This window comes from Balaenoptera ricei, chromosome 6 (genome assembly GCF_028023285.1).
Source record: "Balaenoptera ricei isolate mBalRic1 chromosome 6, mBalRic1.hap2, whole genome shotgun sequence".
NCBI lineage: Eukaryota > Metazoa > Chordata > Mammalia > Artiodactyla > Balaenopteridae > Balaenoptera > Balaenoptera ricei.
The window spans coordinates 28,724,556-28,739,789 of record NC_082644.1 but is presented as its reverse complement, the minus strand read 5'-3'; the positions used below and the strand labels follow the sequence as shown (position 1 = coordinate 28,739,789).

Genomic DNA, 15,234 nt, shown 5'->3' with positions numbered 1-15,234 from the left:
ATGTATTCATAGTAAAAAGAAATAAATGACATATTGGCATGCTCTTCTCTCCTCATCTCCTGCTATTCTCTCTCAGGTCTCTCTCCGCCTCAATATTCTCATGCTAATTTTAGGTTTTTACTAGAATTTGAGCTTTCTCAATGAATATTCAAAACAACAGCACACAGACAAAATTCAGCTCACAGACAAGTCAAAACAGGCTTTGTGTATTACAGACTTGACAAGTGGAAAAACCATTGTAAACCATCCTATCCAAGCGTTGGGACTTTGCGATGTTTTTTAAATGCCTCATTTTCAGAAGCAGACCAGTGATTCCATTTGTAAAATTCAATTATTTTTTTAAAAAACACGAATTCTCAGTTGTCAGTATAAGTTTTAAAAGATTTGCTGTACTCACAAGTATTCCCTGCTGCTAATGTACTCCAGGGCTGGGCAGACAAAAGAAAGAGCATCCTGAGACAGGCTCCAGCGGCGGAGTCCATGTTCACAGTCGCCGGGGCTCCCCACCCCAAAACCCAAGGTGTCCAGACAGCTGCTCTGAGCCGGAGTCTGCAAGCTCCCTCCCGCTCGGGGTAGCTAGCGCTCCCTCCTCCGGGTTCGGCGAACCCGCGCAGCCGGCGGGGCGGGAGCCCCAACCTGCAGCCACACCCCTACCCGCTCCCGCCGCGCTGCGAGCTCCACGCGTCCCGGGCGCTCCTGGCGGTGGCGGGAGGAAGTGCGAGTCAAATCGGTGAAGGTCTTCAACCTGCGCTCGCTCTGAATCCGAATCCGCGGTCCTAGCTCCTTCACCGGCAGGTTTCCCACTCTGAACAGCTGAGCAGTTCAGTGGACTTAAGTCTCAGACCGAGCTTCACCACGCTGATGATGCTTGAGCATTAACACTGATGCTAGGAAAAATGTAAGTTTTTTTTTTTTTTTTGGTTGAAAAGAACTTAGGACAAGTAACTAATCCGGTTTGAAGAAAATATTTACATGTACTGAGAACTGTTGTAAAAAAGACTGCTTTTGTTTTCCCAACTCATTTAATGATTCATATTTAAAAATAAAAACCTAAAGAACCTTATTATGGTAATCATTTCGAAATATATACGGTTATATATACAGTGTTATGTGTCAAAATACATCTCAATAAAGCTGGAAAAAATTAAAATTAAAAAATAATTAATTAAAACACCGACCCGACTTCTACTATAATGTCAGCATTTTATTATGTATATTCCTACTTGGAGATTTGAGAATTGTGGTCAGCAGATATATAAAACTAAAAACTGGCATCCTGGGAGAAGGAATCTTACTCCAAATATCATCACGGAAGTGACGTTATGTTAAGTAGGTAAACTGAATACACTTAATTGAAGAATGAAGAGTTTTGAATCAACTTCTATATACTGTATGTGTATTCCTTTCCATTCAAATTCTTTAATACAATTACCCAAAAGTTCATATTGAAAAATGATGGAATCTAAAAGGCATCTTAAATAAATAAATAAATGGATAGATAAATAAATGGATAGATAGATAAGCAGATAAATAGATAAATTGTTTCAGAGTATACAGATAGAGGCCTGATGGCCCATGGAGGAAGAAGGATTTCAAGATCCATGACCTTGAGGTAAGTCACATGGCCTCCTCTACTTCCTAAAGAGGCTGCCAGCAGATGTAAATGAAGGAGGTATGAGCATGGCATCACTAGGATCAATACTCTCCTAAAACTGTGACCAGACTCATGACAAATGTGCTGAGACTTAGGAACAGTGTCCAGGCATTCTTGCACCATCCAAAGTGATCAGAAGATGAAAGTAACTTTAACCTTGAGTAGGGCATTATATGCCTGAGAACAAAGCAGAAAAGCTGTTTTTATTATTTCTATTCTGCAACCTGGGTAAAAAACAAAAACAGGAATAGAAAATGTAAATAGCTTGGCAAGGCCACAGAATTTACAAGTAGAATTTGACCCAAATATGTAGATTCTGATCCCAACTTTCCAGCTTTCTCCACTCCTACTCAGGGCCCCTGGGAATCAGGAACTCTTCCCACCCACCCCATCAATCAGCAGTCCTGGGAAACACTGAGCAAAGCTTGCTCGGAGGGTGCATTTAGAACCTTGAAAAAAGCCACAAGCGGTAGAGTGACCTTCATTTATTAGTCAGACATTTTCCTAGTGCCTAATACATGTCCCAGAACCTGAATATGGTATTTCTAATTTTTAAAGCAAATATAAATTAATGATTTACATTAAGTGTCTAATATTTTTTAAAGCCTATACAACAGACAGTCTGTGTGTGTGTGTGTGTGTGTGTGTGTGTAATCTAAATAAATGGTCACAGCATTCCTTTGAAGTAAATGTTACTCTGCCCATTTAATGGATAGACAGACTAACCTCAGAGAGTTTAATGGATGTGTCACAAAGCAAGCCAGACTTGGACCAGGTCAGCTGAGCTCTGAAACCCCTTCTCACTGGCCCTCAGGTCTCTGAAACAGAAAAGTTGTCACCTGGGAAAACTCTATTCAGTTGTTCCTGGGAAATCCATTTCAAATGGGTTAGAAGGCGCCTCAATAATTGATGTCAATTAAAACCAAAAAGGACAATGCTGGTAAATTACTTGAGCAGACATTCAGGATGGATTTTCCAAGTCAGAGATGAAACAGCCCACGAGGGATTGAGATTTGCAGGCAGATGTCCTTGTGCAGTGCACAGCATTGACCACTGGACAGCACTGGGGCTGTTACATGATCTTCCAAGACAAGGGCAGCCCCAGGTGAGGAGGCTTGAAGAGACCAGGCAAAGCAGGGCCCAAAGCAGGGACTTGCCAGCAGACAGCTGAGGCGACTCCTGGTTTTACCCCTTTCCAGCTGCCTTCTTTCGCTGGAGACTTCGTGGCTTTGTGCTTCACTTTTCTTGTTTGTAGAATGGTGATGATAGCCAGTCATAGAGCCATGATGAAATTACAGGCCTGAAACCCCCACAAAGGGATGGAAACTGCTGAGCATTCCACGTACCAGCCCCAGAGCTGCCCTGGGAGTTGGTACCCACCCGTGAGACCCCCGGCAGCTGCTCAGCATCTGTGATCCTCAGCTTCGTTGTCTGTTTCATAAGATAATAGAAGTCTGACCAGCAGAGAACTGATCCAAGGGTTACAGGAGAAAATGAATGTCAAGTACTTAACACCATGCTCATCCACAGGGCGCTGGATCAGGTAGGCTGATGCTAGAGCTCCAGGCTCAGAGGAGAAAGGATGCCTAACGGGACCGCCAAGGCCTCCAAGCTAAATCCCTGCAGGTCAGGGGCAGTCCGCTGCATTCTGTGACCTGTTTCCACAGCCCTTTGCTCTTTTATATAAGAAAGATGACAGATAATCAACAAGGACCTACTGTATAGCACAGGGAACTCCACTCAACATTCTGTCATAATCTATATGGGAAAAGAATCTGTAAAAGAATGGACACATGTATATGTATAACTGAATCACTTTGCTGTACAACTGAAACTAACACAATATTGTAAATCAGCTATACTCCAATATAAAATTAAATTAAATTTTAAAAAATCAAAAGAAAGGAAAGGTGAAGAAAATGTGTAGATCTAATCTTGCACATTTCTATAAGTGATGATTCAAACCCCACAAATCACGCACGCGCATATATGTATGTGTCTGCAGAGTTCACACCAAACACAAAAGAGAACTTGAAATCAGCACACGTCACAAATAAAAGACAAGAAATCAACTGCCGATGTTCAGAAGTGTGTGGACCCTCATATGTGTAAGTGCAGACAGGCTGCCTAGGAAAGTATATTCTAAGTGAAACTACACCCTTGGCATTTCCTGACCAAAGTCTTCTGTTTTCCTGCTCACCTGGGAGCAGTCTGTGCACTCAGGATTCCCTACCGAGAAGAGGAAGGATCAACTCACCCCACCCAAATGAAATCCTTTCTCAATGCTCTCCATAGATCAAAACATGACTCCATTCATTTTTCTTCTTTATTCAGCAGTTTTCTCCCTGTAAATTATTTCTGCGTGTTTTATCTAAATCTGGGAATACATTTAACTTTACTCCTGTAATGGGAACAGATTTATCATTAAATCCTCTGAAAGAACACTGTGAATAAAATATAATAGTATTTCTATTAGGAGTCATGTTTCCCATAAGCCCCCAGGCAACAAATCCTGAAGAACAATTATGGAGAGACAGACTGCAGGGAGAAGAATTGTCACATGTGTGATAAAAAACACACTGCACGGTGTCTTTGCAGGTTATCTCTGATGAGCTATGTTCCCTATAACTAGCCCTTGGAAGCCCTGGTTTTAACAACCAAAGGATTATGCATCTAATTACATAAATCTCAGCTAGAGAATAGTCAGCCTCATATTGTTATCCGAAAAACTAGGTTTGCCTCTTGGTGGGTGTCGAGCCAAAAGACACAACCAAGACAAAGAGTGAGAGAAGGAAGGATTTGTTACTTGCAGCAAGTAAGTAGAACACCAGGGATCTTTCCCAAAGCAGTGTCTCCCCAAACAGCAAAACTGGGGAAGTTTTAAGCTAAGGGTACATGTATATTCATGAAAGGACTTGGGAGGTAGGCAGAGCCCAGGCTTTAGTTGATTGAAATCTGGAGGATCAGAAAAGGTCAACGCCATCATCCCTTAGGTTCCGTTTCACCTGGTGGTTGAGTGCTTCAGGCTCATCTTTACCATGGAAACAGAACTGGAAGTCTTTACAACTGATACATTATTACTAGTGCTACTTCTCTTGCCTGATAACAGTCAGCATTCTTGTTTTCCCTTAAGATCCTTAATTACTGAGACCTGTTCAAGGGCAAGCACTCTGGCCAGGCTTAGATCACAAAATGGCTTGTACTAAATTAATAGGTGTTCTCTTATGTCCAGAAAGCCATGCCTGGTTTCCTTTCTCCATAGACCCCCTACCTTATCTGCTTATAATATTTCTTTCCAATTCAGCCCATTTCAACCCAGGAGGACTTTTGGGGACTAACAAACACTGGTATCTAAGATAGAACAAACCACAACTAAGAACTTGAAGTATAAAAGCAATACTGCATGGTATTTCCAAAAGTGCTTAATAAACATTTCACAGGATTGCGCATAAACAACACACTTTTCCTGACATTCTGGCACAAGTAGAATCAGAGAGGCTTAACGTTAAAATGAAGTGCAGAGTCAGCTGTCCAGCATTCTACCCAATTCAAGCACCACAGTCTCCAATATCATCTTGCACACATGTCCACTGATGGCAGCAGCTGAGGTGCATACATATAGAGAAAAGGGAGATTCTAGAACTTCCTTCTATCATATCACAAAGAAGGATAAATTCACAGAATCAACTACATGAGTGTCCAGGAAAAAAAATTCTTTTTTTTTTTTAAACTTTTTAAATTGAGATATATTATACCCTTTAAACAAAATTTCTAATTTTATGAAAGGCATAAAAGGTCACAATTTTTCTTTACTTCTTTGGGGTAGGAAGAGGGAGGCAGAGTTGAGTGGATCCTTAAAAGTCCTTTTCTAATTTAAAATTAAAATCAACATCTGATCTTGACCTAAGAATTTTTCTATTGAGGTATAATTGACATAGAACACTATATTAGTTTCAGGTGTACAATTCAATGATTTGACATTTGTGTGTATTGCAAAATGAACATCACAGTAAGTCTGGTTACCATCAATCACCATACACAGTCACAGATTTTTTTCTTTCTTCTTGTGATGAGAACTTTTAAGATTTACTTGCAGCAACTTGTAAATATGCAATACAGTATTAATAACTATATTCACCATGCTATACATTACATCCCTGTGGCTTATTTATTTTATAACTGGAAATTTGTACCTTTTGAACCCCCTTCACTCATGTCACCTACTTCCCACCCCCATCCCCACCCCCCCAGTCTGGCAACCAACTATCTCTTCTCTGTATTTATGAGCTCCTTTTTTTTCTTTTTAAGATTACTCATATAAGTGAGACCATAGGTTATCTTTCTCTAACTTATTTCACTTAGCATAATGCTCTCGAAGTCCCTCCATGTTGTCACAAATGGCAAAATTTCCTTTTTCTTAATGGCTCACTAGTATTCCAGTGTGTGTATCACATTTTTTTAGCCATTCACCCATCAATGAACACTGAAGTTGTTCCCATGTCTCAACTATTGTAAATAATTCTGTAATAAACATGGGTGTGCATATATCTTTTGGAGTTAGTGTTTTCATTTTCTTTGTACAAATACACAGAAGTGAAATTGCTGGATCATATGGTAGTCCCAGTTTTGATCTTTTGAGGAAACTCCATGCTATTTTCCATACTGTCTGTACCAATTTACATTCCCACCAAGAGTGCACAAGTGTCTCCTCTCCACATCCTTGCCAACACTTGTTATTTCTTATCTTTTGATGATAATCATACAAACAGGTGTGAAGTGCTATCTCATTGTGGTTTCGATTTGCATTTCCCTGATGATTAGTGACGTTGAGCATCTTTTCCTATACCTGTTGGTCAACGTTGGAATGTGTTCTTTGGAAAAATGTCTATTCAGATCCTTTGCCCATTTTTAATTAGATTGTTTGTTTGCTATTGAGTTGTGCGAGATCTTTATATATATTAGATATTATTAGCCCATTATCAGATACATGATTGGCAAATATTTCTCCCATTCAATTGGTTGCTTTTCATTTTGTTGATGGTTTCCTTTACTGTACAAAAGCTTTTTAGTTTGATGTAGTCTCACTTGTTTATTTTTACTTTTATTGCCTTTGCTTTTGGTGTCATATCCAAAAAATCATGGCCATGACCAATGTCCAGGAGCTTACCGTATATGTTTTCTTCTAGGAGTTTTATGATTTCAGGTCTTAAATTCAAGTCTTTATTCCATTTTGAGTTAATTTTTGTATGGTGTAAGGTAGTAGTCTAGTTTTATTCTTTTGCATGTGGCTGTCCAGTTTTGCCAACACCATTTGTTGAACAGACTGTCCTTTCCCCATTGTATATTCTTGGCTCCTTTGTGATAAATTAAGTGACCATATATGTGTGCGTTTATTTCTGAGCTCTCTATTCCGCTCCATTCATCAATGTGCCTGTTTTTATACCAATACCATACCATAGTTTTGTAATATAACTTAAAATCAGGAAGCATGATGCTTCCAGCTTTGTTCTCTCTTAAGATTGCTTTGCTTATTCAGGGTGTTTTGTGGTTCCTTACACATTTTAGGATTTTTTTGCTCTGTTTCTGTGTAAAATGCCATTGGAATTTTGATAGGGATTGAATTGAATCTGTAGATTGCTTCTGGTGGTATGGACAGTTTAACAATATTAATTCTTCTAATCTTTGAGCCACAGAATATCTTTCCATTTATTTGTGTCTTCTTCAGTTACTTTCATCAGTGTCTTATAGTTTTCAATGTACAGGTCTTTCACCTCCATGGTTAAATTTATTCATAGGTATTTTATTCTTTTGATGCAATTGTAAGTGGTATTGTTTTATTACTAGCATATAGAAATGCAACCAATTTTTGTATATTGATTTTGTATTCTGCAACATTACTAAAGTTGTTTCTTAGTTCTAACAGTGTGTTTTTTTGGTGGCGTCTTTAGGGTTTTCTATATATAATATCATGTCATCTGCAAATATTGACAATTTTACTTCTTCCTTTCCAGCTGGGTGCTGCTGATTTCCTTTTTTTTTTTGCCTAATTACTCTGACTAGGACTTCTAATACTATGTTGAATAAAAGTGGCGAGAGTGGGCATCTTTCTCTTATTCTTGATCTTAGAGGAAAAGCACAGAGTATGACATCAGCTATGGGCTTCTCATATACGGCCTTTATTGTGTTATAACCAATTTGAGTTTATTGCACAGAATTGAATCTAAATTCAACCATAAGCATTTTAATGATTATCATTAAAAGTCTTTTTAAATTGAAAACAAGACTGAGAACTCGTAATAGTGCTGGTTAATTAAAAAAATACACCCTTAAGGATTAAGTTTATTCCATAATTCCAGTGATATTTTTTTAGGCTGAAATACTGATGAATGAAGTACTCCAATGTAGAGGAATCTTGAAAATACTCTGAGTGAAATTAGTTAGTCATAAGGAACCATATATTATATGAGCCCATTGATATGAAATGTCAAAAAGGACAAACCTATAGAGACAGAAAGTAGATGAGTGTTTGCTTGGGGCTGTGGGAGATGGGACACTTGTAGGCTAGAAAAAGAAAGATTTCTTTTTTTGGAAATTGATAAAATTTCCAAAATTTTTTTTATCAATAAAATTGATAAAATAGATTGTGGAGATGAATGTACAACTCTGTGAATATACAAAAAAACAATTGAATTGGACACTTTAAGTAGGTGAATTGTACAGTAGGTGAAGTATATCTCAAAGCTGTTTTTAAAAAGGAATACAGAAACTCTAGAAAAACACTGAATCCATTGACATCTACTTTACCACACTATTCCAAATAGAAATGTAACTGAAAAATGGGAGTTAAAAAACATAAGCAGCAATATCCGTTATTTACTGCCATAATAATGCTGTGAATCAACCAGAAACCTCAGTGGCGGACACCACATTACTGATCTAAGGGGTCTCAAGACCACACTCTTGGCTCAGCAGGTGTTCTGGTCTCCTGCGCACCTGCCTTGGGGAGGCTGTTGTCCGCTGGGAGAATGGCCCCATCTGAGATGACTGGACTTGTGTATCATTGCGCAGCAAACAAACCCAGGCACCTCTCACCGCGGTGGCACAGAACTAAGAGAAGAAGCAGAAAAATACAAGTCTGTTCTGATCTTCGTGTGTCACATCAGCTGGCATTCCATTGACCGAAGTAAATCTCATAACCTAACTCGGGATCAAGGGGTCGGGAGAACAGATTCTGCCTCTTCAGTAAAAGGAGCTGAAAAGCCATGTGGCAAAGAGGGTGAATCCAGGAGCGTGAAGAATGAGGACCATTTAGACCTCAGTCTCTGCCCAGCACAGGGTATTCGTGATGGAAGAAAACTGAGCAGAAATTAAATATTTGCCATCTGGCAGCTTCACTTTCTCACCATTTTCACTTAAAATTGTATCAGAGGGCTTCCCTGGTGGCGCAGTGGTTGAGAATCTGCCTGCTAATGCAGGGGACAGGGGTTCGAGCCCTGGTCTGGGAAGATCCCACATGCTGCCGAGCAACTAGGCCCGTGAGCCACAATTACTGAGCCTGCGCGTCTGGAGCCTGTGCTCCGCAACGAGAGACGCCACGATAGTGAGAGGCCCGCGCACCGCGATGAAGAGTGGCCCCCGCTTGCCGCAACTAGAGAAAGCCCGTGCACAGAAACGAAGACCCAACATAGCAATCAATCAATCAATTAAAAAAAAAAAAGACTCCTCATTTCCTCCTCTTCCCCTTTAAAAAAGAAAAAAAATTGTATCAGAAACTTTGAAATATCTTTGTTTCATCTTGATTTAGATAATAGAAACATTTAACATTTTTGTAATTTAGCTCAAATAATGGCTGCATAATTCAAGTAGATTCAAAAGCAAATAGAATCTAACTTATAATAGCAAGTTTTGATATAAATGCCACTGGATGATACTGTGAGTATGTGACATGAGCTGGATGACTTGCTTTTTAATTACAGGAACTTTTAGCTTTTGCAAAGATAACTACTTTTTAAAATGCTTTTCTCGATGTTCTTGTCTTATCACAGAAATACATTCTTATATGTACATGTATAATTCGCATAGAGAAGTGTTAATAACAACTCCCTACACACACACACACACACACACACACACACACACTTCCATTGCTCTATTGTTATGTCATTGACATAACTGATGAAAACTAGTTTCCTTCATGTCCATACACACATTTATAGGATTAGGTTCATTTTCCTTGTATTGTAATTACAATATGATGTTATTCCTCAGCTTGAACTAGATTAAAATTTTGCATTTGTATTTTTCATTTCCATGTGGAAAATGAAATCTTACTTTTGCCTGTCAGTCTAAAACCACGTTGAATAGTAAATTGGTCTCCTATGGTAAACCTTTAAGACCTCTTTTTTTTGTTGCTGTAACCTTTTCTACATGGTGGACTTTATTAGTTACATTAATTAAATAACAAATGCCCACCTTATTGAGCTGGGTATGCTTTAATCCACAGGCACAAATCAAAAGAAAGAAATGATTATAACATTAGAGTTAAAAAACAAAAAGCTTTGGTTGATGTTTTTGTAAAGAATGGTTTAAAAGGAACCTAAAGTCGTTCCTTTATTTGAAGGCTTAAGTAATTGTACCTGCCAGGTAATAGACGAGAGGGAGGCCTCTCACTTACCACCCCCTTTTGTGTGTTTCAATTACTGGGAAGGTTAATGGTGCTGAACAGCTGAGGTATGAAGGCACCTTTCATTATCTTCCCCATCAGAAGTCCCCAGAGCCCGTTCACCTTCCCTCGTGTTCATGGGAAAAGACACAGTGTTCTCTCACAGCCCAGAGTACATGAGAACCAACTTCTCACAGCCTGGCAGATCTTTGCCAACATTTTCTGGAAAATAATTCTGCCCCTTTCAGAGCCAGCGTGCAATGTAAATTGAACTCAAATACCAACATCATTTAGAATGACTGAAATAATACCTTGATCTTGTGACTTGTATAGTCTCATTCTTCTAAATTTTAACTTTAATGATGCTTATATATTAAGCAAGTACAGAGTATATGGGCAGAATTTTTTTTTTTTTTTTTTTTTTCACACACACACACTGTATTTTATTTTTACAAGAGATAAATCGACTTGGGCAGAATTTTTCTTTGAATATTTTATATTGAATGAATTGAAATAATTGGGATGTTAAAGGACTAGGGAATGATAATGAACATGTATGCACTGAAGCATTTGCTCTGTACTAGGTAGGTTCTCTTCTGTATCATATCCCTTTAAGACCCCTCCTCTCGGAATATCGTCCTCCATGTTGACTCCATCAGGATTCACTTACCTAGAAACAATAGGTAACCTGTGACCAGGGCAGATGTTCAGGGAATGGAAAGGAAATTACGGCTCCACCAAACCTCTCTTGCACAAGTACAGATGTGTTTGTATTTAGCCTGAGACAAAAACTTTGTTCCTTTTCCTTCATTATTGTTCCTAACATGCAACAAAGGCAATTGTAGGAAAGGCAGTGTGGCCCTAAATTCCCCCTCAGCTGATCTTTAAGAACTTCAGACATTTTCCAAAGAAGATTTTGATCTAGGGAAGGACATCAAGCTCCAAATTAAGGTGGAATATGTGGGAAAAGGGTCACTGGGATAGGGTTGCCAGGTAAAATACACCATGCCCAGATAAATTTGAATTTCATATAAATATATAGTTTGGGAGACATACTTACAATCAACAAATATAAATCTGGCAACTTAACATTGCACTGCACCATACAGATGGCAGATGATTTTAGAAAGGAGGGTCATGGGGATATAAAAAAAGAATGTGAAACTCAGAGTTTTTTCTAGGGTAAGGGTCAACAAACTGGCATGAGGTCCAAATCTGCTCTGTTCCTGTCTAAACAATGTTTCATTGAAACACTGCCACACCCATTCATTAAGTACAGTCCAAGGCTGCTTTCACTCTGCAGTGGCAGCGTTCAGTAGTTGCAGGCCCACAGAGCCTAAATATTTACTATCTGGCCCTTTAACCAAATAATAAAAAATAAAAAGTCCCAGTTAAACTGCTAAAATTACAATCGTCATTCTAAATACTCACTATTTCCCCTCTCTGATGAAAGGCTTCTTTCCATAGGCATGCCTGATATGATAAAGCTGAAAATATGTAGGCTTTTAAATAAATAATATTATTCTACTCAATGGATTTAAACATAAGGCAATATTGTCACTTCAAGAAAAATAAAAAGAGCTTTGAGAATTTTTTCCATATGTCCACATTTGTGTTTCACAACTCCAGACCACCTAATGCAAACTTTCATTTCTCAGCAAAATGAAGCAGAGGATATTACAAAAGACTCAGCGATGTCAAATCCAGCCACCAGTTAGATCTTCCAATTTTCAGTACAACATTTCCTGTCAGATGTGGCTCAATGTGGCTTAAAGAAGCAATTGTTTAATTCTCATGTGGAGAACTATTGTTCTGGAAGAATGAGGGCATTATAGGATTAATCTCCAAGTAGTAAGAAGAAAAGCTAGGTTTACAAACTCTGTATGACTCTGTATGTGCCAGTGAGTAGCTGGAAGTAAGCGTTCTATTGGAAGATAGGATTTTGTTCCTCAGGAAACCAGCACACTCCTGGGACCCTGGGTTGAAGCCATTTGATGGGTGGATAGCATGAGAAAGGTCTGGCAACCAAAGTCACCCCATGCTGCTGATGCAGACGGCTGGCAGAGACAAGATAAAGTTCACACAGTCACTTGAGGCTTTAAAACCTAGTCTGCAAACGAAAAGTAGAGAAGAAAATTCTATTTCTAATCTACCAGTGAAAGATGTGCATTTCATTTTCAGATTATGAAAGTATCAAAGGAGAAAGGCTGTGCTGTCATGAGTGACAGTGCCTCGGCCGCCAGGACTCCAATCAGAGGCTCAGTGATAAGTGAGAGTGAGCCCAGACTACTGCCAACGCCATGGCCAGAGACGGAAGAACACACGGGGAGGGGTTTCCTAATTGTGGATGGTAAATAACCCTGCATACAAATCCTCCAAGCCACGATCTGGGTAGTGTATTAGAGCAAACAAGTAACAAAGAAAACAGGCAGGTTGACATTGAGGAGAGAGGACCAAATCAGTTTCAATAGACTTGAGGCTCTGTGGACCTAGGGAAGGAGAGGGTACAGAGCCCAACAGGATAGGAGACAAGGAAGGCGTTGGAGCTCTGCTCCTCACCAGAGCTCTCTAAATCTCAGTATGCACATTTTTTAAAAAATTTATTTATGTTTATTTATTTTATTTTTGGTTGCCTTGGGCTCGTGGGCTTTCTCTAGCTGCAGCAAGCGGGAGCTACTCTTTCTTGCGGTGCGCAGGCTTCTCATTGCGGTGGCTTCTCTTGTTGCAGAGCACGGGATCTAGGCGCGGGTTTCAGTAGTTGTAGCTTGCAGGCTTAGCTGCTCCGCAGCATGTGAGATCTTCCCAGACCAGGGCTCGAACCCGTGTCCCCTGCATTGGCAAGCGGATTCTTAACCACTGCGCCACCAGGGAAGCCCTCAGTATCCACAGTTTTAATATGAGAATAAAATCACGTGTATTTTATAAAAACACTTCCTGGAAAATGGTCACGGCTAGAAATATCATGAGACTTCAATAAATGGCTTATATTTATAATTACTAACAGAAATAAATACAAGAATCTAATAAGAATATGTTTTATAACCTAATGCATTTTGGATCACTCATTTCTATCCCAAAGATTTAATCTATACCATCGTGGTCTCTAAGCCGTAGTTTATATTATGTTTGCCACGAGTTGCTGTGACCAAATGTTACTCTTTTTAGTCCTATAGTTCCTGTAGTTTCTTGTTGCAGTGTTACAAACTAATGTTTCCCAAAAGTAATTTTTGTATGAATAAACAAATAAAAGTGAGAAGCACTCCTATGAAGCCCTTATTAAATATTAAAGGATAAACAGTTCTAATTTAAAAATAAAAGAATTATAATTTTAAGTGCAAATTTGACTAATTGTGCTTTTCAAAAGCTACTGTCAAATATTTTTCACAACAGTAAATCTTAAGTTATGATAAAAAATTCCTTGTGAAATCACACCTGACAAAATGAACCCTAATTATGTATAATATCTCCTATCTAAACACATTCTTAAATAATTATTTCAATTTAAAATAAAGAAATTATCAGATTGGGTTGGAATTTGTCAGTTGGTTATCTCTCCATGAAGCACCGCTAAGTTTTTTAAACCTCCATCAGCGAGTGAGAACACCACCTTGGCAGAATCTTAGCAGTTATCAGAAGCAGGAGTTGTGGGAACATATTTACAAGATTAGGGGTCTGAACTCCAATGGTTTAAGGTGGATTTTCAAGATGGGAATCTGACTGGGTCTGGGCAAAACTCATGACATAATAGTTTTGATTTTGTGCTACAAAGGCAACTCAGTAGAGAAAAGATCGTCTGTTCAACAAATAGTCCTGGAGCAATTTGATCCTTGTGTAAACAAAAAATAAATTTTCATTCATATCTCACACTTTATACCAAAGTTAGCTCAAAATGGATTGTAGACCTAATTGTAAAACCTAAAATTATACAACTTTTACAAGAAAACATAGGAGAAAATCTTTGTGACCTTGGGTTAGGCAAATATTTCTTTGATATGACACTAAAATCACAATACATAAAAGAAAAAAATCAATCAACTGGACTTCATCATGATAAAAATGTCTGCTCTTTGAAAAAAGCATTCACAGTGAAGAAAATCGAAATAGGAGCCATGGACTGGAGAAAATACTTGTAAGTAACATATTTGATAAAGAACTTGTATCTATAAAGAACATAATAAAGAACTCTTAAAACCCAATAATAAGATTTGAACAAACCAAGAAGAGATTGAATTAGTGATCAAAAATATCCCAACAAAAAAGTCCAGAACCAGATGACTTCACTGGTAAATTCTACCAAACATTCAAAGAAGAATTAATACCAATCCTTTTCAAAATTTTCCAAAAAATGAAGTGGAAACACTTTGAAACTCAGTTTAGGAGGCCAGCATTACCCTGATACCAAAACCAGAAAAGGATGCCAAAAAAATAAAATCAATAAATGGCTCATATAATTACTAATAAAAATAAATACAAGAATCTAATAAGAACATGTTTTATAACCTAATCATTTTGGATCACCTATTTCTTTCCCAAAGATTTAATCCCTGATGAACAGTAAATATAGATGCAAAAATCCTCAACAAGACATTAGCAAACAAGATTCTACAGTAATTAATAGAATCACATACCTGAGCAACTGGGATTTATTCTAGGGATGCAAGGATTGTTCAATATCCACAAATCAATCAATGTGACACACTGCATTAACAAATTGAAGGATAAAAATCACATGACCATCTCAATAGACGCAGAAAAAAAGCACTTGACACAATTCAACATTCATTTAAGAAAAACTCTCAACAAAATGGGCATAGAGGGACCATACCTCAACATAATAAAGGGCTTATATAACAAGTCCACAGCTAACATCATACACCATGGTGGAAAGCTGAAAGATTTTCCTTTGAGATCAGGATCA

The 15,234-nt window shown here is 38.4% G+C and overlaps 1 protein-coding gene across 3 annotated transcripts in view; it reads right to left on the bottom strand.

Moving 5' to 3' along the window:
• The window catches only part of LOC132366913 (contactin-associated protein-like 3), an 84,942-nt gene extending 69,926 nt beyond the window's left edge, over window positions 1-15,016 (bottom strand). Inside the window, exon 1 of one of the 3 annotated variants that reach the window (XR_009503595.1) lies at window positions 14,945-15,016. Coding sequence is in view for 2 of the 3 variants with exons in the window: in XM_059924369.1 (XP_059780352.1) it covers window positions 398-482 (85 nt within the window). In the remaining variant the exon portion in view is untranslated. Of the gene's footprint in view, window positions 1-397; window positions 655-14,944 lie in introns of those variants that run through there. The other 2 variants (XM_059924369.1, XM_059924368.1) reach the window with 2 other exon arrangements.
• Between the last annotated feature and the right edge of the window lie 218 nt (window positions 15,017-15,234).